At 40.3% G+C, this 23,759-nt stretch overlaps 1 protein-coding gene across 1 annotated transcript in view; it reads right to left on the bottom strand.

Annotated features, from left to right (window-relative positions):
- The window catches only part of RAPGEF5 (Rap guanine nucleotide exchange factor 5), a 179,989-nt gene that overhangs the window by 20,992 nt on the left and 135,238 nt on the right, over window positions 1–23,759 (bottom strand). Inside the window, exons 13-21 of the mRNA XM_014937639.1 lie at window positions 16,772–16,850; window positions 14,539–14,683; window positions 12,565–12,662; window positions 11,763–11,793; window positions 10,743–10,821; window positions 7,571–7,720; window positions 4,605–4,702; window positions 2,719–2,841; window positions 1,291–1,469 (exon numbers count right to left, since the gene is read on the bottom strand). Coding sequence (XP_014793125.1) covers window positions 1,291–1,469; window positions 2,719–2,841; window positions 4,605–4,702; window positions 7,571–7,720; window positions 10,743–10,821; window positions 11,763–11,793; window positions 12,565–12,662; window positions 14,539–14,683; window positions 16,772–16,850 — 982 coding nt within the window. The remainder of the gene's footprint in view (window positions 1–1,290; window positions 1,470–2,718; window positions 2,842–4,604; window positions 4,703–7,570; window positions 7,721–10,742; window positions 10,822–11,762; window positions 11,794–12,564; window positions 12,663–14,538; window positions 14,684–16,771; window positions 16,851–23,759) is intronic.

Here is a 23,759-nt window from a genome sequence, read left to right as displayed (position 1 = left end):
ACAAATAATAAACCACAGCTTCCTTACGCCTGCTCCTGGTAACAGTCACCCAGGTATCTAACCACAAAAAAAAAAAAAAAAAAAAAAAGTCTCTCTTCTATGTATTGACACACTTGTTGAAAAGCCTTCCATCTTCAGGAGTTCCTCGACAGTGAAGCACACAGACCTTGAACCCGAGATCTTAGTCCTGGTGCTTTCCTGACAAGCTGAGAGCAACAGGGAGCAGCCAGAACCTCTCACAGCTCCCACTTCTCTGCCTTGGTCACAAACAACACAGCAGGGCTGCTTGGCTTGTGCCTCACCATGAGAGTCCTGTGCTCACCACACCATCCTTCCACCCTCTTTCACCAGCTCTTCCAGAACTGGTGAGATATGATAATGCCTTCTTTTAGAAAGCTGCTTTTCTGATTAAAGAAAGATCGCAAGCAAGCTACACACTCACTTATTTGTGTACCCCTTATTCCACTGGCTACAAACTGTGATGATGGGTGCTTCTGCCATGCACTGGGAGAACCCCTCTGCTGTTTACTGACAACTGGATCTAGTCTCCAAAAACTTTGTCTTTTCACTTCACTGACATGGAATTAATTGAAATGGAGCAACATTTTAGTCTGTTGACAAATATATCCCTATTCATGTGGGAAAGACATGAAACCTTCCTAGGAATGCAAATTAATGCTCCTGTGGTGCAAGCAACATTACGTCAACCATTTTTGACGTAATTGGACCAAACTTGGCCATTGATAAGGCAGAAAATGAACGTATTACTGGATACCACACAACTTGCAAACTAAATCAAATCACATTTGTGAGTTACACTAGATTACATTAGAAGAATTCATTTCACCAAAGGCACTGCTTCAGCAGAGAACAGTCCTCTCTATGTAAGTGCCTTGCAAATTAAATCAACCCAGTCGATGAAGGAACAAATTATACATTTTCTACAAACATGCATATTCAAATATTGCAGAAGACCAACAAGTGGAGAGAGAGGCAAGGAGAATGGTTGCACACATTTAAATTGCTCCATTCCCTTGGTTACTAAAATAAGAGTGATTACAGAGAAAAGAACTCTCTGTGTATAGTATATATTTGTATTCCATTCCAAGGCACAGAATAAATGCCAGCACTCTTTGGTAATGGCGCAAGAATAGACCATCAAATCTAACTAATGACAAAAAAGCACAGGATGAAAAATTAGTTTTCTTCCTTTGCTTTTGCCCCTATTTCCCTGCTCATCAAATAAAGCATTTGAATTCAAGGACTTTGGTTGCAACTTTAGTAACTTACTGGGCAGCAATCTTGATGAACTTTTTGACTAGTTGTACACGTTTGCAGAGCTGGCTGCAGAGGAGTATCTCAGTGGCAACCCAAAGCTGGACCTCGTTGCATCTTTGAAGCAGAAGACTGAGATTCTCGGTGTTTTCAGCGCTGCCCTGTCTGCTGAACGTGAAGTATATCAGCTCTTGCTGGAAGACATTGACAACATTATTAGGGATATAAAAAAAAATAAAATGTAAATGAACTATAAATTATTTAGAAGTGTGTTTTTGAAACAAGACTTGGTTACAGATGGTTATTTTTGCATTATCCATGAACCAGTCACAAATGAATCGGGGTCCAGGTTTGCCACAGCAAAGTCCAGAGGCTTATTACAGTAGGCAGGGGGACTGAAAGTCCTGCAAGACGTGCTTTTCTTGTGAGATTTCCTGCAGTTCCACTTCTAGCTACAGCCAGAGATAGCACATAAGCAATCTGTATCTTTCTGTATTTAATCTCCTCTGTTGCAGTATGAAAAAGCAACTATATCAGACCATTGCAGAATCTGAAAAATTTCCATTCAAACTTCTTCCTAAAAATAGCCAAGTTTTCAGGAGCAGAGGTGTGGGTATTGATTTCTGGGAAAAAAAAACAAAAACAACACAAAAAACCAAACCAACCCATAAACTTGACCAGCTCTAGATTTACAGTGTCTAACCTGAATAAAAGAACCTGAAATGAAAGATGAAGGAAAGCATCTGACGAGAAGTAAGGGAATTTCCCATTTGTTTTCTCAGAAAGCCACCATGCTTTTCAGTGAAAGATATTTTCAAGTGACATTTTGTACTGTTAACTGTATTTTGTTCAGCAGCTCACACCTGAATCTACCAAAGTCATTGAAACAACCCACTGGGCACTGACAGGGGCCATTATCCCATTTTATAAAGTCTGCCCAGTATTTTTTATCTCACTGAAGTCTAACAAGAACAGTAATGTGACCATGTAAATTGCTGAAATTGTGAATTCTTTTGTGGCTAAAGTGATATCAAAGACACCTATTTGTGGAGTCTTATATTTATTGGAACATTATTCAGTGCAAAAGACAATTTGCATATACAACATATTTATACAGCCAGTTTTTGGAGAATAATCATGCTCTTTTACTCTCTTGAGGGAAATCTCAATAAAGCTCACAAGGTATACAGGGAACACATGACATGCCCCAGCACAGGCAAGTTTCAAACCTTTGACAAATTTTTTCAGTATCAAGGATTACGACACACTTCCTGGACCTAATTCAATGCCACCACTACTGAGAGCTGCCAAATCATGCAGTCATGATGGTGAACAGAGCACCAAGGAACACTGATGCTCCAAAATGCTGGTGCAATGTCAACATCGTAATGGCACAATGCTGCATCAGAGAATATACCTGGAAGTGGACACGGTGCTTCTTACCTCATGAATTGCATTGAAGAGGCTCCAGTCAAAGTTTGTTAGTTCTAAGGCAAGATCCCAGGTGTTGATTCCCAAAATTCTCACAGACCTTTGCTGCAACTCCTCATTTTCAGCAAATGGGCTCTAAATCAATAGCCAAGAGCAAAAAAAATCCTCAGCAAGTGCCAAAAGTTCTGCAGTGAAACAGCTACTGGTCCAAGGTACCAAACAGAGCTGAGTAAGTAATCTTCTCTAAGTGCACTCTGAGGGTTTTTACCCTCACTAATCAAAATCAAAGACTTATAGCTTATTTAATAAATAGCTTGAAACAGGAAATGGATCAATAGGATCAATGATTTGCTATTGGATTAGGCCTTCTCCCTCTCTCTTTCTCTAAACCTTGGATACAAAACACTGACCGGCATAATGAAATTAAATCTCTTAAACCATCCAAAAAGAAAAGCAGAATTAAGACACTAGAAAATTTTTGTATTAGAAGATAAAGGAATCATTCTGCAAACATAATGGATTTAGAATACACACAACTTGCCCACCAATCCACCTTTACAAATAACATAAATCCATCCATTTCATGATTAATCTAGTCCAAATGTAATCACCAACAAAGAGTAAAATGCTGTGGGTCCTGATTCATAAAAGTTACTTAGCATATTACTGTGGAGGGCACTGGTACTGTTGCTGTTAAGGGTCACTTTATATTTCCTTTGTTAGCTTGGATTTTCAAAGGTTTGCATTTCCCTTGGGTTTTTTTACCTCATCAGGCTGAAACTTGGCACATGAACCATCTGCCAAGATGAAAGATTATTCTTATCAGTTAAGCCATTACTTTGGTGCTATGTTTCTGACAGTTACAGCAAGTTTTGCGATTTTTATTATGTAACTAATGAAACTAGATTGGCTGTCACCTGTCTGCACTGGAAACCTTCCCTTAATATTAGCATTTTTCGAGGTGGTTGGAATGCCGGAGATAATGGGGATGACAGATTACAATGATAGTGGTGTGTCAGCTCTTTGGGGCACATTGATCCAACAAAATGTAAATAGACATTTCTCATCCCTGGGATGAACGCACGGATCCGAGGGGTACTGACAACACAGCCCCTGCGCCTTCCTCGAAACGTCTGCATAATTAGCAGAAAACTATTGAAAGAGAGTAATTCTTTGAGGGCCTGACTGTTCCTGCCCCACTGGGGTTTTGGGGAATCAAGGTGGGACAGAGCCTGCAATCCCGGTTTCTGAGGACAGAGGGAATGAGAAAGACCTACTGCCCTTCACCCCGCTCCCCTCCCCAGCACCAGCGAGAGGATGGAGAGACAGACAGAAGGAAGGAAGGAAAGAGAAGAGGACATACCACCAGCAATGTATGCCAGCCACAGACTGACCATGCAGCTGCCACCCCACTGAGTCACACTGATATCAAATAATTTTGGTAGAACTCACACGTCTATTTCTACCTGTAGTAATTCCCCAGAGTTTGCCCATCACCTTGAATGACTATGCACCAGCCACTTAAAGTGGGACCAGGGCACAAAGGGGGAGGAAAAGGAATAAAAAATAGTCACATGGGCCCTGAATAATCCTTATCCTACCCAGTCCTGTACAAGCACAAGTCAGCTTTTCCAGGCTGATGTAGATTGAAAGATTTAAGCTGTCCAGAAGCTTTGGTCTATTTGAAATTGATGAACAAATTCCATTACTGTTCAGTCAAATAACTGCTGTTAATACAAGATATATATTTTTTTTTCAGGTACAGAGCAGCTCAGTAAGCTTTACTAAGGAAGCCAAAAATAAACTCTGTATTGAAAAAGCCCTCTGAGAGGAATATTAAGCTCTTGATCCGGAGTCAGACAAATCAAAAATGGGAAGTATACAATACACATCCTTACCAAAGAATCAGTCAGATCTTTTCGGTAGACAAACATACGACTGGATGACTCAAAGGATTTTGAGATAGCCAAGTCATTTGGTTGTAGTTCATGTTTTTCTGTAGAAAGAGAAAACAAAATAGAAAAGCTTCAGAAAAAGGAGTAAAAGCTGTATATAAATATGAGAAAAACACTACAAATACATTTGTAAAGCCACATCAACTTCTTAGAATGTAGCTAAGTATCAAATCAGGTCCCTGTGGGGACCATCATCTCCACACTATTCAGGCACAATAAAGGTGACATGTCTCTGATGCTGGACTCAAGCAGAAAAACTTCCAGCACCTGCTTTCAGCCTGGACTTCACACAGAACAGAGAGAAACCCTTAAATCATCTATTCTAACCTCCTGTGCATTATAGAATGTTTCATTTCAACCCAGTGTATCTACTGTAAACGTGACTTTCATTAGAGCAAAGTGTCTCAGCTTCCAGAGACAGCTGCTGCGTGTCACTGGCAGACAAGAGCAGGGGTGGAGATGGCATCAGTAGCCACAACCATTCGACAGGAAAAGAAGTTTAAAGGCTCCCAACACCATCAAATTCACCCCATGGAGCAGCGCCCAAGAGTACGGTATTTACACAAATTCCTCCAGACTTACTCATTTAGGAAACATCAGAGTAAAAGAACAGGACACACCAAACTGCTAGAAAAGAGAAAGGATTTTTTTTTTTTTTTTCTCCACTTCAGAGTAAAAATTCAGCTCTGGGCAATCTTGGGTGCACCAGAGAAAGGTGCAGGGAAAAATAAAGCAAAACCCAGAACACAGCTGAAAATCTGCCCTGGGAAAACTGTCTCGTCCTGCGGGCTCCAAGTAATCCTCTGGAGACCCGACACATGAGATGTGATTACAGTGACTGTATTGATGTAGACCCAAAAGCACTACAAGCATGTTGACAACTACCTTGGACTTTTTGTTGCCCATAAGGGAGGAGTAAGACCAGGAGTCCGAGAGACAAACACCATTTCAGAATCTTTTCCCTCTTACCCATGCTCATACTGACACCAAATACATTTATGTTGAACTACCTACTGGAACAGGCTGCCCAGGGGGGTGGTGGAGTCACCATCCCTGGCTGTGTTTAAGGGCCGTTTAGATGCAGTGCTAAGGGACATGGTGTAGGGGAGGACTTTGTAGAGTAGGGTAGATGGTTGGACTCGATGATCCCAAGGGTCTCTTCCAACCTAGATAATTCTCTGATTCTATACCAGTACGGTTTTTTCAAGGTGATTTTGAATAAAAAGAGTTTGCTTGATCATTTCAGGAGTATGGCAAAAAAAAGCATTCTCCAAAGCTCATACTGCTGCCCTCCACGTGGATGGCAGATGACAGCTCTGAATCATGCAAATAGCAAAAAAAACAATAAAAAATCATGGCAGGGCAGTGTTTATTGCTCACAGCACAGGAGTGACAATGCATAAGAACGATACTGAAATTGTGGTATCTCCAATCAATTCAGGCAACGTGACTAAACAACACTTTAGGTGTTACAGTAGTCATGTACAAATGACAACCCTATTGTACCTGCATTTTAATTATTGTTTCTTATTGAACAGCCAAGTGGCAACTGCTTCTATTCTGTGGGTTTCCTGGGAACGAATGTGGTCTAAAGATAATAGTGTGCTTCATTAATTACGAATTGTTGGTTTTCTTTACCCAAGCAGGCAGTTAGCACCTGATTTATTGCTATCAGAGCAAAACTTGCCCTGCTCTCAAACAGGAGCGCAAGACCTGAAAAACTCCAGCAGCAGCACAGTGATTTGGTGGTGCTGTAAAATGCACTGGGGGTGAGTCTGGGCACACACAAGGGTAAAAAAAGTTTGTTTGCAAGTGATGTAGCCCGGCTGGCCAGGACACCTACGTGTAATGCTCCCGTGTGGCTGCTCCATGCCCTCGATAGCCAGAGCAGGGCACCATCTCCCTGCCACCCCCACCACTGCCCTGCAAAAAAATGGCTATTGAATTGAGCTCAGCGTGGGAGAGAAAAAATGTGACCTTCCACTTATGAATCAAACAGAACAACCCAGCATTTGTGTATACTTCATTTAACTAGACGGACAAAGTAGCAGCAATGAGTGCTGAATCCCTAAGGGTGCATCCTTTGTCCCAAGGGATTGACACCAGCTAACGTTATTTGAGAATATGGCCAAGATATTCTACACTCTTAGCCCCTTTTTGAAGACCCAGTTTCACATTTCCATGTGCCTAGTTAAATTGCTTCCTCTATATTCCCTAAGAGCCAAAAGACACCACAATGAGCAAAACAATCTGACCAAGACCTGCCAAATAGAAAAATCAAAACCAAAGTAAATCTTGGGGGTTTGGCTGCTCCCTAGTATCAGCCCATGATCAGTCTGATCTTCATTAAAAAAGACATTAAGCCTTTCTGTTCAATGAGAAACACTACAATAATAGGCAGAAAATAACAGTTTTAAAGCAAGACTGCTTACAAAATACTGCTTGGACTGCTCTCTCTCTCAACTGTGCAAATATATGTGCAAACATCCCTCCCTTCTGCTGGAGAATATTCATTACCCATGCCATAAGTGAGGAAACAGCCACCGATTTAGTATTTGTTATTCCCTTTTATATTTTTAAAGCAAACCATGCCTCATCGCCTCCAAATTAATTTAAATGCGAAAGCAGGAGATTTATCTGTGGGGAAAAAAATAAAATCTTGCAGTACTGCTGGAGACTGAGAGTCCTTTGCACTCCCTTCCCAGCGAGGAGATGCCGAATCCAACAGTACTCAAGAATGAGCTGTTGCCATGGAAACGACTCTCTGGGAAGCAGCTCCTCATTGTTCCCGTGGTCATCCAGCTGTGGGCCCGCACAGGAACAGCTGTATCCTTTGCACCACAAAATGTCAGCCCTCCCTTACACCATGCACTAAGAGGTAAGTAATCAGATGAAAGGGAGTCATTTACCACCAGAGAACGCCACCGTCACCAGCGCCAACTCCTCCTCCGGGTACTGGATCTTTTCTGCTACAATCTTCAGGATCTCCTGAGCTGAAGTGGACACTTGAGCTTTCACACTGACGTAGGAGTGCTCCGTTATATACACACGGCAGAAAACTGCATAAAGGGAGAAAAACACGCTCAGCAGGAGGCAGAGACACCTGAAGGGAGAGCAGGGGAGAATCTCGCAGCCCCGACCACGGCGATGCCTCGGCTGCTGCAGCTGCAGGAAGGGTGGCTGCTGCACCCTGACCCGCAGGGACACAGAACTAAGCATAAACATCACCATTTCCCCCATTCCCACCTCCTCTCCCTGGGAAATGAGAGGGCCACACAAACAGAAACAGAGCTCCCCACAGCAATACTTATTTAAGACTTCCTAGCGTGAGGATTTGTCACAGACAGCCTCCTCTACAGCTTATCTTCTTTGCAAACTCAGCTGTCGCCGTCTTTTCGCCCTTTCATTTAGGTTCAGATAAATCACCGTGTATTTCATATCTGCTGCAGAAATTATTTTGGACCTCCCCTTCCACCTGGAAAAGGCGGCATCGCAAGAAGAGCGCTGGCTCCATGCTCTTCAGCCACTCCTGCTGGCTTATCTGTCTAGACATCTAAACCACCGGCACTGCCAGGGCATTTTAGCACCAGCAGAGGCTGCCCAAAGAGCAACACAATTAGTTCTGACAACTCTTTTCCCTGAACCACTGGCAGCACACATAAAAGGGCCTGGTTTGGAGAAATTCCACGGGCTCATCACTTCCACTGAAGTCCACAAGCTGGTCAGGCCCCGGGAGGGAGATTCCCAGCAGTAACGCTGTGGTCAGCTCAGGCACTACTTTGTTTCTGCTACAAAAAGGGATGCTCCCTTCTGCTTGCCAGAATTTTGGGTTTATACACCTTTTGCCGAGTTTGCTGTAGGCAGTTCTTTGAAATGCAGCTGCCATACTTAAAAAGGGCAGAAGCAGAGCTGCAGACTTGCATAAATATTTCAAAAACTGCATCTGCTAATGAGAATCACCACAGCTCTTGGTTTCACACTCACTTCAATGCTTAATGAAGCTTTCCACTTCCTTCTACTCTAGCACTTCTTATTGCAGACAGGCTGCTACCACACACCAGTATAAGACAAAACTTTTCTTCTCCAGAAAGCTCCATTTTGAAATTATTTTTATTGACAGATGTATGTAGCAATAGCTCTTTGTTTGTCCTACAAATCTTCATGGCTTCAGGGCACTTTCATTAACTGAGAATATGCCATAAGTGGTTAAGAACTCTCTCCTCGAGAATATATATATATTTTTTGTGTGTGTTGTAGTAAAGAAAAAATGAAGATGAGAAGGAAGGAGGAACATTTAACCTTGGGGAAGAAAAGTAATTTAATTTTGTAATTTTTTCTTCACCTGTCTCTGCTGACAGACTGTAAATCAGATGCTGATCCTATGGCAGAATCTCTCTTTGGAATGGATATAAATCACGAGAAGATAGAGACATCAAATTGCATACTAAACTACTAGGTAGAAAAATATATTAAAAAAATGTGACAGAAATATTTGGCCTCCATATGCAGCGTGCAACACAACTTGCCTACAGTGAATCTGTGTGAAATCTCCCTCTCACTGTCATTCGGGACGGGAAGATGACAGCAATATGTTAATTTATAATTGGGCTACTGACATATCCTTTCTTTAACATTGAACTAAACCAACCCACACAGGTCAGGTTCTCAAGCACAGCTATCACGCTGATTCTCCCAAGGCCTGCTCCCTGAGGCACCTCTCAAATGACCTGTCTGTGGTATCTGTTAGCATGGACCATGTCCTCTCTTCCAGAAGCCTCTGCTGCTCTTCTGTGAGATGCAGGAGGGAATGCCAGTAGGAGGAAGCAGCCATAGGCTACAGGTCACACTGTAATGGTTACAGTAGGGGGTAAAATGCCTCTGGTCAAGTGGCATGGTGTGGCTTGGACAAACCCAACAAGCCCCATTGCTCAGTAGTGCTCCATCACACCAACTTAGATGTCCATCCTCAGCGTCTGTCTCTCCTCTCCCCAACCCCACTTTTGCTATTTCATGCACTCAATCCCATCACATTCTGCAGCTCATGCTCTCCAGAAATGAGATAAAAGCAATTTAACCCAGTGAGGGTTGGCCTTTCTGGGTCCTGCCCTTCCTGTCCCCACAGCCATGTGGTCTGTCCCCTCTCTGGTGCCAGCTCACTTCCCTCCTCATTCACCCGTGAGCTGTGCCTGACTTTTTAAGAAGAATGAGTTGGGGGGGGTTTCCATCCAGAAGTGACATTTTTAGAAGCAGCCTTGATAACACAAACCTCACGTAAACTTGTATTTGAAGCACGGAAGGAGGATATCTATCAGCAGCATGTATTGTGTGGAAAGACTTGGCACTGAAGGAGCTCAGTTTTTATTCTGTCACAAACGAGCACTAAAAATACCCTGACTTCAAATAAACTTCCGGACGTTTGTTCCCAGGGAGAACCGAAGATCCATCGTCCTATGGTGAGACTTCCAGGTAGGAGGTCCTTCTGCCTGTTCTCTCTACACGGTGTTATCCTCCCCTCTGCCCCCTTCTCCATACGGGCGTTACAGGAGGGTGACAGCCTTGCCGTGCCACTGCATTAGTAGCTTGGAAGGGAAATTGCATTAAGAAATGGTTGACATTAAAGCGAAGTGGCACCTTGCCCTCCACACAGAGACATTTTCCGAGGAGAGAAGGAACCAAGGCAGGTTCCCAGAGTTAGCAGATCCTGCCCCGTTCCACGTGACAGGCTTATTCATTCACCTTTTGCAACTGAGATCTAGGTCAAGAGACCGAGAGCACGAAATAGAGCAGGAGTAACTCCTGGTGGATGGGCTGCCAGCATTCCTGGGAGGCACCCAGCTCTGCCTCAGGGCTGCTGGAGGAGCCCAATGGGGGCAAAAAGCCCTTGAGATGCCATGTCACTGTTGAACCAACCCCTGCAGAGTAGGAGGTGGGAAGTTGACATTACACAGTCAAATCTTTCTTCTTTTGTGAGCCTAAGGTACTGGTCAGAAGCTGTCAAAAAAAATCTGCATTATGGGCAGCCCTTGAGAAACAATTTCGCAGTTTGGGAGTTTTTCCTCCACTCTTTTCAATCATACTTACTTTCTTCTGTTTCATTCATGGTTCCTCTGTGCTGCAGCCAGTTCTCCTTCAGACTGAACTGGTGGAAAAAGGTTTTGTTCTGTGAGAGAGTGTGGGAAAAAAAAAAAAAAAAAAGAAAAAAGCAAGACAACAGTGACTCTCTGCATCCTTGTCCTTTACAAAGCAGTAATTCACACAACACAGCATTCAGCCCATACGCCTGGCCAAAAAGGTTTCTGTATAGGAAATCCACCCACCCTTTCTTGGATCGGTGAACTGGGAGTTGCCTTACGTGGGGATTTTGGAGGAAGCAGGACATGCCCAAGCTGAGCAGCCCACATGACTCAAGGTTCTCTGTAGCCATGATCAGAGCCCAGATATATATTATACACTTATTCTTATACGCATTTCCTAGGTACCAATAGGAAATTTAGCAATTTCACTACAGTCTCTTGCTCTGCCTTCCACGTTTCAGCAGTAACATATTAAGCTTATTACACACTTCAGCTTCAGCCCAGTAAATTTGTCGAGCACAGCAACTCAGCTCTGTGCAGCCTGCACTCCAGCTTACTCTGGCTGCATCTTCTCTCTCCAGTTAAACAGACGGATTCATGTTCCTCTCTTTCTTTCTCTGTCCCTGTCACAACAAATCCCCCCTTTGCTCTGCCTACTTGACATCCATAGTCGATGTGTGCGCTCAGCCTGGTTTGCTCAGGTTGCTACATCCCTCCCCAGCCTGGTGAGGACACGCTCCTGGGCCTCTCCTGAATTCTGACATCTCAGAGCACCTTGTTAAGATGCTAATACTGTCACAGCCACTGCAGGTTAACTCACACAGCTGATAACCAGGCTGCACCCGTAGGAAAAAAAAAAATTCCTTAAGCAACGTTGCAGGTCTAACCTCACTGATGTATCCTGTCATGTTTTTGGCCACCAGTCACTTCCAATTGAGAAGGCAAGAAAAGAAAGTAAAGCAGGCAGAAGGGAAGAAAGTGAGATGATAAGTTATCTAGCAACCAGCAACAATTAGGTCTGCATTACCTTTCGGTGAGGTGAATATTCATCTACAGTGCTGAAACGAAAAGGAAAATCCGAATTATTCTTTCCATCCACAGATTAGGATAAGGAAGTTTTAGCTATTAAAAAGTTGACGGCATCAGAAAGTTTTTAGCATTAAATGGTCACCACAGAATGGCTGCAGAGCTCCTTCAGGGAAAGCTAAAGGCATCTGGCTCAGTCAGAAAACTTATCTGTGACTTGCCCAATCGATGCAGGGAAAAGCAATGCTGCCAGAGAACACGGACACAGCCTGGGCCCCCAGAGTAAGGAGTCAGGGTCACCCTCAGGGACACAGCTCTTTCTACTTCCCCAATGGCCAAACCACAGAAAAAAACTCCAGTTGGGAGAAAAACGTGCCAAGGAAATATCTTTTACAAATACCATTATTATTATTAAAATAATAACCCTGAGATGACTATTGCAAAAGAGATTTGCTGCTCAGTACTGCAGATTGCAGAGAGAGAATGAGAATGAAGGTACCATCTGAAGTCACAGACTGCAGCTTCCAAGGGAAATTCTGCCAGATTTTCCACAAAGTATCATACTACTTGCAAGTCATCCCAACCAAAATTGATCGGGAGCGACTGCTGAACCACACACACCACTCAACAAACATCAGAGAAGACTGAATAATTTAGCTTTAGTTTATAGAAGAGATGATTTGTAAAAATGAATATAGTACTTGTATCACTCATCACTTTACTGAATTACAGCAAGACGACAACAAAAATAAATTACACTCTACATGAAAGGACACTTGATCACAAATATAATCAATACTTACTGACGACGATGCATCCCAAGTATCTTCTGAAATTCTTTCAGGTCCTTCTCAAGAATGGGATATTCATACACATCATCTAACACATTCCTGTATATCGTCTACAAAATAAAACAGTATTTGCAAACATCTGATAATGCAAACATAAATCTAAAGCATCACATCAGCGGTCTAAATCAATTCAGGCACTAGCTTACTAAAACAAATTTGATCATTACATTTATGCAAGATCCACAAGGAGAGAATGTTCCTGTTTAAATTTCCAGACTGGTCAATATCCAGCTCGCTTTTGGAGAAACACTCTTTGTACCATCATGGAGTGAGAGGGCAAAATGTAGACACTCATTTGTCTACAAACCACAAAACTTAAAGCAACACTTGTGGCTGTTACATGAAATCTGGGTTAGGTCAGAACAACACATTCTGACACTTCAGAACACACCACACCACACCATCATCACTTGTCCAAAATGATAATACACAGGTTCATTTGATTAAGACTTTAAAATGGAGGAAGCTCTCCTTCACTTTTCCTCATGTTTGCATGCATTTTACATGGTGTTGATGTCTCTCACAAACAAGTAACAACATGCTCCTATTTGTAAACCAATAAATAAATAAATGAATAGATAAACGAACCCTACATCTTATTTTTGGGGAAGGCATTGGCTGAATATCATCAATCAGGAACCTCAGTTAAATGTAAAAATCAGTACCTCAGACAAATAAACAGAACTAGTTGTCATGACTAAAATCATAGAAAATATTTTCTCTACACATTTTCAGCATATACATACAGATCCTTCTCTTTCCCTTTCAAGAAAATAAGGATCAAACGTATGAGCTGAATCATCAGGTTTGTTTTTATCCAATTAACACCCTGACATTCATAATTTCAGCATGAGTGATTCTGGCCTTCAATCCTATATATTGTTTTTGCACGTATAACTTCAACCATCATTAACATCACCACTGCTTGGTGTTGCACAGAAGCCTCAAGCAGAGCAATTGTGTGACAATACACAGTCACACACCTCCGTGGCCAGAAAGACAAGCCCTGCATCAAGATACGTGCAACGCAGTGTAACCTAACTGACAGCTGGGACAATGTCCCCTTTCCAGGACAGCACTACACATCCAGTACCAAACAGCACAAATCCCAAGATCTCTGCTTCCACAGGCAGTGTGTCCTACTCCAAAAACAAAAAAAAAATAAACAAAAAAGGAAGCTTAAGACTTTCTTGCAATCAAATTCAATGTTTCACCCCTTTGCTGTCAGAGAATGACTGAAAAGAGCAACAAGAAGACCTCCAGTTGCAGACAAAAGATTTTCATCAGGAAAAATGAAAGATCCTGCAAATACTAAAATACTTTCATCTTTCAACCAGCACGGGGGGAAAAAAAAAATGAAAAAAAATCAACAACCACATGGATCTCAGGTCATCGACAACACGGCTATTTGCAAATTTACAAGGGAATTCTAAAAGTTTTTGGAACTCATTCAGAAAGATCAGAAGGTCTTTGCTAATATGTAAGGACTTCTTTTTATTTATTAAAAATAGACAAAGCTGTGCTGCTCTCTGTGTTCACCTGACAAACACTGTGGAATAACGTTTCACTCCACAGTCAAAGTAGCATCTCTTACAAGGATCACAAAACTCTTCATCCGTGATCCTCTGGGTACCGACTGTGGATGCTCTTCTGGCAGAGACAACCACTGTGTCCAAGGAACACCCATGCCTTTGTAGTTTTCTTACTTTCCTAAGTTTTCTCATTTTCTAGTTTCATATCAGAAAGTAACGGTTTTGACATTGAATGTATTGACTTTATAGATTTTCTCTTCAAGCTGACTATCTCTAAAGCATTCAAGGAAGAAACATGTAAAACATTTTACATTAAAGATTTTGCTGTTGGGGCTTTTTAGACAACATATCATAATTAAACAGTGCTGAAACACATCGGAAAGTGTTTCAATACCTTTAAAAATTGTTTTAAATGCTCGTCTTCATGTAACCAGTCTTTGTACAGAGAAGTCCACTGAGACACCAAATGCAAGACTTTTCGTTTCCTACAGGACACATCAGAGTCATCTTCTTTCCCTTGGTGGTTCTTGGCACAATAGGTGCAGCAGGTTAAGGAACAAATACTAAGGTCTCACTTAAACTTAAAAATTAAGTGATGAAAAATACTTTGCAATCATCTAATTTGCTAATGAAAGATTTTTTTTTCCTCTACATTGCTCAGCTTTATATGTTTTATCCCATCTGGAGCTTTAGGGAGTTTCATCAAACTATTTGGATAATGAAATGCTCAGTAATAGAAATGTCAGCTCATCTCCTGTGCCAACAGGATTTTTATTTCTCTTTTATAGATTAGAGAGGTGAGTCTATAAAAGTAAAATAAATTCAAAATGAATTATACAATGTTGAGTCATATCTTTTCTGCCCAACTGTGAATGAACCTTTGTCCTGCACACTGATGCCAACAGGAATGTCTGTAGGAAGGAGGACAATGCATCATTAACAACAACAAAAAAACCCCAGGCAGAGGAAGCCGGTTTCTTTTCCCCTGCACAAATTACACTATTGGCAGAAATATTAAAATAAAAAAGAAGGTGAAAGAATCTATTTCCACCATTGTTCTCTATTCACAAAGCAGAAACACCAAATGACAGAAGATACCCACTTTGTACATTGTTCCTGTCCCTTTGCTATTCTTTCTTTGATTAGGTGAAAGATGATGTTTTCATCACAAAAGATACAGGGGAAAAAAAGAAAAGGAGAAAAAAAAAAAACAGAAAACCAAGCTCACATTATAGCTACAAGTTCATTCAAACAATAGCCCACAGATTATTGAAGTAATTGGAAATACAAGAAAAAAATTCTTTTACCTCAAAATAAGTTAAGACTTATACACTGTATCACATGATAAAAGGAACAGAGACTGTAAAATACTTACTCATTTTTCTTGTCACATATTCTGAAATGTATTACACACATAGAGGTATTCTAAGAGTTAACACATAGGTCTGAAGAGGTTTTAACTCCATTTTAAGTGTTATCTTTGTAGCAGTTAGAAAAGTTTGTGTAACTTCAAACCAAACCAGCAGACAGAAGATTGCTTGGCTGCTATGAGTTTGGTGTCTGCTTCCATACATCTTTCAAGCATTCATATGAAGTATGCACATACACAAAGGTGTATGTTTTGGATACAGACCTATTCAGAGGCAGCTTTAGCTTTGTACGTTCAACTTCAGAGCAAGAATTTTTTTTGTTTAATAACTCCTCAGCTATGCAAATACTAAATGTTTTAACAGGTGAATGTATCTTTCTCTCTATTTACAGGCAAGTGCCAATTAGGGGAACTTGTATCCAAATTTGGATTTAATGTTTCCAGTTCGAATCTCTTCCTTCACAACCTCTTTGAGTTCAGAAAACAATATAACCTGAACTCGGGGAAGCTACAGATTCAAACTGAATGCCAAGTATCATAAAACCTTATGAAAAGTGGACTGAAGAGACCCTGAAAGATCAACTAAACTAGTCCAACCGAGTACCCCCTAACTAGTCCACCCTAAGAGAGGCTCACATATACCCAATGCTATCCTTGGAATATATTTTCTAGTTTCTTCTTAATATTATCCAATATCAAAGATTCTACTGTCTCATTTTCGACTTCAGTGTTTCTTTTCTTAATGTAGCATCTCACATGAAACTGTTTTACAGCAATTTACTCTCATTGCCTCTTGTCCCATTTGGAATCAATACAGGAATAGATTCTTCCCTTCCTCTTTAGGTACCTGAAGACTATCTCATTTATAGTTTCCCCTTTTTCAGTAAAACAATCCCAATTCTTTAAATCCTTCTTTGTAGGTCTTTTTTTTTTTTTCTAGAATTCTAATAATTCCCATTGTTCTCTTCCTAAGTTTCTCCCACTTATTGATGCATTTCACGGGGTGTGATGCCAAAACCCCAGATGCAGTCCATCCCCTAAGCACACCATAATAAATATTTGTTCTCACTTCTCACCGTTTTTACATGCAACATCAAAATAATCATGCAGGGTTGTATTTCAATTATACCAATATGCAAGAAGCAAAATTAATTTTCTCAGGTGTGCAGTTTACTACTTTTGATATAAGGCTTGGCGATATATAAGCCTAAATGTAGGTGTGTGACCCCTGTTAATACCACACTTAGTAAAAGGATATTGCCTCAGAAGTGCCTGGCACAAGTCATCAGTCGTCATGAAGACTGTGTACGTGAGAAGGAAGTCATCCAGGAGAGTTTCTGCAGAGGAAGACAAAAAAGCCCAAGGTACAATTTATTACTGAGAGGAGGAAGAGAATATCTACTCCTGTTAAGAGTGCACGGCAGGAAAAGGACCCCTTACCCCCACCAAAAAAAGGTCCAAAGCATGCAGAATACATCAAACTTAAAGTTTCAAACAGTTAACAACATGTTGCTGCTGCAGAGATCAAATCCTTTATTTAACAAGCACATCCACAGTTTTTAAAACCAACAAGCATGAATGTGTACAAAATAGCCACAGTTCAGGAATCAGTGAAAAATAGTGCTTATCATGAACACCACCATCCTGGTTGGCTCCGCTACATGCAAACCGGCCTTCCTACCAAGTAAGTTGCTCTGGAAATTCAGAAGCAAAGCTCTTTGTAACAGGAGAGAGAAAACCACGATTGCCATGTAGCACAATTAACGTCTACACGCAGTAGCTGAGAACTGTGAAATACATATATTCAAATCTTCAGCGGGTTAATCTTGTGGGCATCGCTGTAAGCACCTGAGACATTTTCTCTAAGGTTTATGTAATTACATTACTGAAGTTGTTTTGCTTCTTCTGATGTTCCTCCACCTGTTTTCTATCATACAAAAAATGGGTTTAAGGTACTTGCTGACAAACTGTCTCTACCCACTGCAGTTGTAGCACCTCAGGTTGTCAAGATAAACGGATCTCAGTGTAACTTTCTCATTCCTCATTCCCATGACACACTAGTTTTAGGATTTTTCCAAACCTTTACACAGCAGGGAGGCTGAAAGGACTGGGTCTGCTCTAGCACGAGAGGGCTCAGGGGTAATCTTGTGGTGGTCTTCAACAACCCAATGGCAGAGCAGAGGTAAGACCAAGTCAGACTTTTCCTGGAGGTGTGCAGCAAATATCACAAGGGGCAACCATCAGAGTTTGCAACAAGGGAAAATTTGTTTAGATACAAGGAACCTTTTTTTCCTCCTGTGAGAAAGGTCAACCACCGGGACAGGCTTTCAAGACAGACCATGTAATCTCCAGTATCAGGTATTTTCAGGGCTTGCCCAGGCAAAGCCTTGAGCATCCTGGTCTTACTGGACCCGCTTTGAGCAGGGGTTGGACGAGATGCCTTCACAGATCCCTTCCAACTGAAATTATTCTGTAATTCTTAAAAAATGTTGTATAAGCTAGGAATGAATTTGCACTTGGTTCACAAATAACAAAATCTTTATTTTTCTGCAAACAAGAGAATTATATTGTTCTTTTTACCCCCAAAATAAAAATGTTTGTGTTTGGTTTTTTTTGTTTTGTTTTTTCTTCCCAGTAATGGTACCAATGGTTACCCAAAACGGTAAGATTTTCATCTAGTTTTGAGGAGCTCCTGTTCACCATATTTCTTTGAATTCCAGCAAATGCCCTGTTTTTCCTTTAACAAAAAAATAGGTTTGCACCACCTGCTTTGTCAGACAAGAACAGGAACATGGACAGAGGCTGAACAATAACAGAAGTAATTCTGCTTATACTGGAGAGCAAAAAATACTTTACCAGTACAACTAGTTGTTACTAGTTAGCACCCGATTATCCAGTTGTTATTCAAGTGGCGGATTTACAACTGCAAAGACTAAGGGCTGAACCATACCTCACATGGGAAAGGCAAGACCGAGCCTGATTTTCTCTCTATTTGTTCGTGGTCTGCTCCAGTCCAAGCTAGTGCTTGTGTTCAAGTGTGCACCTGAGAGCATCCCAGCAGCTATTCACACCAAGACTGCAATTTCACAACAATTTAGACCAATTTCAGTCACAGCTGCCCTGGACTTCCTTGCCAGTAAATTATTGACCCCATAGCCAGGGTGCAGGATGGCAATATGAATTCATCCATATATCATTCAAAGCCAGATAGCATGTGGATATCACATGGAAGGATAGCTAATGACACCCCACCCTGTGAGCATGGGATTCAAAATACTGCCATTGTTAGTTTGTTTGGTTTTTTTGTATTTAAAAAAAACCTAGCTAGATCAATGCATTTAACACAGATTGTCTAGAAAGAGTCCTCCTTATCTGAAGACATATAGCTAAAACCCCTTGCATTCAGAAACAGAACAATTAAATTCTTTATATTGTTAAAAATGATGGAAAGTATTATCTCTGCATAAAAAGAAGATTTTGTCTCAGTAAATGAAAAGACATTGTAAACAGCTTGTTCTCTATCTGAAAGGTCATCTATTCATTCTGTTGCGCATCTTTTGGATGATACAATGCAACTATTAAAGTTGGAGGTTTCACAAACACTTATTTGGAAACTGTTGTTCTTGAAGTCAACAACCACGTTTTCGTTCTTGACCAAACTATGTGACTGTGCAGTGATCCTCATGAAGTCAAAGATACATTGAAAATCTAATTATTTCCACAACTTTCTACTCTGTATGGGTGCTGGTGGAGTTTCAGGAATACCTAACCCAGTACACCAGCTGAAGCAAAGCAGGAATGCTTATCAACAAACTTCTGCAATTGTTCAACATAGTGTGCCATTATCATACTTACTGCTATTAAAAAAAAAAAACAACTTAAAAGTTTATTTTTAATACCCAATCATATGTTTTCCGGATGTCTACCTTCAATTATTTGAGCACCCCAAAGTGTTGGAGCGGGAAGGAAGGTTGTTTTGCTACAATTTGAGGGTTTTTTTGCTTTTCCCCAAAGTGTTGGAGCGGGAAGGAAGGTTGGTTTGCTACGATTTGAAGTTTTTTTGCTTCCTTTCTTAAACTTTTTGCAAGAACTATGCTACAGATATTACTAATGCAATTTTCTCAAAAAAATTAGCAAAGGGAAGATTAAAATTGTATGTTTGTTCATATATTTTACAACTGGCTTTCAGCTCTCTATTCATCTCTCTCTCTCTGCATGCTCAATCATACATCTATCTATTCACACTCTTTGCCTTCTAACAACGTTATCAAAACAAGGTATATCACTCAGCCAATTTAATCATGCGTATGTGTACATCATGATTTCTTTCTTCTAAATGCAGAGGAAATGCTAAGAAGAAAAAGAGTTCATAAACTGTGATTCCAATAGCTTGTATATAGGCTAGATCTCTTCAAATTGCCTTTGAATTTGTTTAGAAATTTCAACCCTAAAGGAATGTTTTGAACAAAAAAAGTCTGCATCCTACATGTGGTCTGTTAATAGCATCACTCATCTGTTAAATTACTTTAACAAGTAAACAATGGAAGTGCTTTTTTGCTAGATTAAATATCTATTACCAGACGTCACCTAAAGACTTTATAATAATATTCAGAGTTTAAAATGCCTGCACTAGCCTGCAGGTATTTCCCTGAAGTCCTACTGTTCACTGTAACTATCTTCTCTATTTTCATCCTAAATACACTGTAATTTAAAATCATTCCAGAATGGTTTTTCATGCCAAAGCAAGGACACAAAACCTGAGGGTGTACTGACTGTTCAAAAAGAATTTGTTCTCAACAAACAACTGCACACTCCTCAGATATTTCTGGACATTAAAACATGTCCACAAATGATGATTTGCTGGTCTTAACCAGAAAAAAAAGAAAGGTTAAGCATAAGAGAATTCATTCACTGCCAGTTTTTCATTCTGTGTTACTAATGGCCACTAAGAGCAGTGCATTTGAACGAGGAAGGGATGCAAGTGTACAAGTTGAGCTGATAATTATGAACAGAAGTTTTTCTGGTGTTTTTCTGTTTAGTCATAGCATCGCTCAGCTGTTAAATTACTTTAACAAGTAAACAATGGAAGTGCTTTTTTGCTAGATTAAATATCTATTACCAGACGTCACCTAAAGACTTTATAATAATATTCAGAGTTTAAAATGCCTGCACTAGCCTGCAGGTATTTCCCTGAAGTCCTACTGTTCACTGTAACTATCTTCTCTATTTTCATCCTAAATACACTGTAATTTAAAATCATTCCAGAATGGTTTTTCATGCCAAAGCAAGGACACAAAACCTGAGGGTGTACTGACTCTTCAAAAAGAATTTGTTCTCAACAAACAACTGCACACTCCTCAGATATTTCTGGACATTAAAACATGTCCACAAATGATGATTTGCTGGTCTTAACCAGAAAAAAAAGAAAGGTTAAGCATAAGAGAATTCATTCACTGCCAGTTTTTCATTCTGTGTTACTAATGGCCACTAAGAGCAGTGCATTTGAATGAGGAAGGGATGCAAGAGCTGATAATTATGAACAGAAGTTTTTCTGGTGTTTTTCTGTTTAGTCACAGTTGATTTAAGAGTTAAAAAAAAAAAGGCAATTCCAGTGAAGTCAAGTCATTAATTATTTACAGTGCACCATAGCCCTACTCAGAATGGCAGTGAAATGCATAGCTCTGCTTTCAAATTTCATTCTGTGTCCCAGTGTCTGCATAAATTTGTGACCAGCTTCCCCATTATTCCCACAGAAAAAACTTTTTCTAGTGTTTGTAGCAACAGGGGGAACAAAATGAACAGTGATAGTCGGAAAAGAAAAACTCCCATTGGAAGGGAAGTCTTTGTGCAAAAGCCTGCAATGCTATGCTATTTCTTTTTAATTTCTCTTCTTCATGAATTTTTTATTTAACCATTTTCTTCTAGCCATCAATCTAATTTTTCTTTGTTCCTCACAATTTTCCTTTATTTGACTAAGCAATTATTACAAAGTATGCAGTTAGCTTGCAGCTATGGAATATTTCATTTCAAAGACAATTTCAAGCATTTCAAAGCTCCATTAAGACATGCAGCAGAACCAGCACAAGTTCAATGGGCTCCTGTTCTTGCAGCTTTTTGGGGGCAGCCTTAGGCAGCGATCTCACCACACTGAATGTGTGTGAGTATTGTAGGCATAAAAATAATTTAAAAGTGGGCACTGTGCTTGTTTGTTGTTCAATAACCAATTCACACCAGCTTCTCCTGAGATAGTTTCTCAAGGGCTGTGTGTTCTCTCTCTTTCCCCAGGTGAAATGAGGCAGCGTAGACACCAGTCTCACGGGCAGCAGTTGGTACTGCTCTTCCCATCTTTCTGTGATACACAAGTCGTTCTGCAAGATACAGTCATGGTGGCTGAGGGATGGCAAGAGTAGCATGTTGACATGGGATGTTCTGACACACTGAATTACCCAGGGAACATCTGCTTTCAGCCGGTAACTAAAGGACCCAGCAATATATCTATAAGAGAAGTCACCGTATATTCCCCTGCACTCCAAAAATCAGAGAGGTCCCTGCTGCTTTCCATGTGCCCACTTACCTCTCTAACCAGATCAGACACTTTCTCTCCAAGAGGGCAACTCTTCAAATATTAACTCAATGTGAGGGTATGGTTTTAAATGCCAGGAGGGCAATATGGGTTTCTCACATGGGTTTACACAACAAATTTCATTTTTCAATGGTTTATTTTCTCCCTTCTCCACCCTCTTCTCTAGGCAGGGTATCAATTACTAAGCCTTAGGACAGAGATAAATACAGATCTGTAGCCAGAAATTGTCTGTGATGCACATTTAACAAATCAGTGCACTTCACAGTGTTGCCATGTCTAACACCTGTAAGCTTTTCCCAAACTTGAGCATTTTCTTAAGCTATCACAGTGGTAAAAGGGAGCAGTCTCACATTAATAACTTGATACACAGACATGAAAAGAGACTTAACCTAAAGGAAATGCCTTTGTCAAATGGAGAAAAAGTTAAACTCTTTTTACTAAATTATTTGAGGACAGTTTTTAAAAAGCAAATATTTCAGTTTAGCTATCACATAGAATGAGTAAAGAAGGAAAAGTAGAAAAATATTCCAGTGTTACAGACAGATACACCTTTCTAACTATCCACCCAGCAATTTTTATGTTCACATATCATTTACTAGTATGCATGTGCACCAACCAGGGTCTTTAGACTATCACAGCTAAAACAATACTGTATACACATTTACATTACAAACATGTTCAATAGCTCAAACTGTATCAAGAATATACAGTTTGCTCTGTTGCTAATATTAGACACCCTGTCCAGCTAAGCCAGATATAATTATTCCTAATGCCAGCACCAAGTCATTAATCCCTTTATACCCCCAAGAAGAGATAACTTGAAGACAAATTCCAGTTCGTTCTGGTTTTCTGATCACCCTGTTACATCCTGAATAGTTTTTGCTTTGCCGCTTCTCAACAGCTAACAACAACAGAAAAATGGTGAAAAATAGGCCAAAAAAGTCCTCTCACTTTCAGTGACAAACTGTGATTGTCGAGCTGACAAGAACCATTCTCTTTTTCATATCAGACTTTACAGAGCAAGTTTTCACATCCTATTCTACATGCTCTATAGTGTTTCTATTCTATACACTCATCCTACACCCTCTATAGCATTTCTGCTTCCATGTTTTTTGCTTTCCATTGCATGCTTATTTAAATATTAAGAAAAACTAAAGCTGTGCAAAACAAGAAGGACAACAGGATTTTAAATATGCAATGCATAAATCTTTTTTTCCTGATAATTACATGGTTTATAAAAGGTAACTTCCTCTCTATGGAAGAATATATACATAGAAACTCCACATTCCTTTATCTGCAGATTGTCTATGTCTACGTATTGTTAGTTGGGGAAGGGTATCAATAGTGAAATCTGTGAAACTGCAAAGAAAAACGATTCATCTGGGTGTTTTGGGGTTTTTTTGAAAACTTATCACTATTCTGAACCCAAATGTCTTCCACTTTGCACTGTACAAATCCATTGTGAACGGCTGTAGAAGAATTACAGGAAGATTTAAGGGTTTTTCAAACTTGTATTCCACACTAAATCGGATTATAAGAAAATATAGATAAAGTACTGGAAGGCAAGTCTTTTACTACTTTATGCAAAGTAGCTATTCAGCTTTCTCCAAGGATTTGCTGGAGGAGACCAAACCTGTAGGGAGACTGGGAAAAAAAAAAAGGA

The sequence above is a fragment of the Calidris pugnax genome, unplaced genomic scaffold (genome assembly GCF_001431845.1).
Source record: "Calidris pugnax isolate Ruff unplaced genomic scaffold, ASM143184v1 scaffold11, whole genome shotgun sequence".
Lineage (NCBI taxonomy): Eukaryota > Metazoa > Chordata > Aves > Charadriiformes > Scolopacidae > Calidris > Calidris pugnax.
The sequence above is the reverse complement of the archived record's forward strand: the minus strand, read 5'-3'. Positions and strand labels throughout refer to the sequence as shown.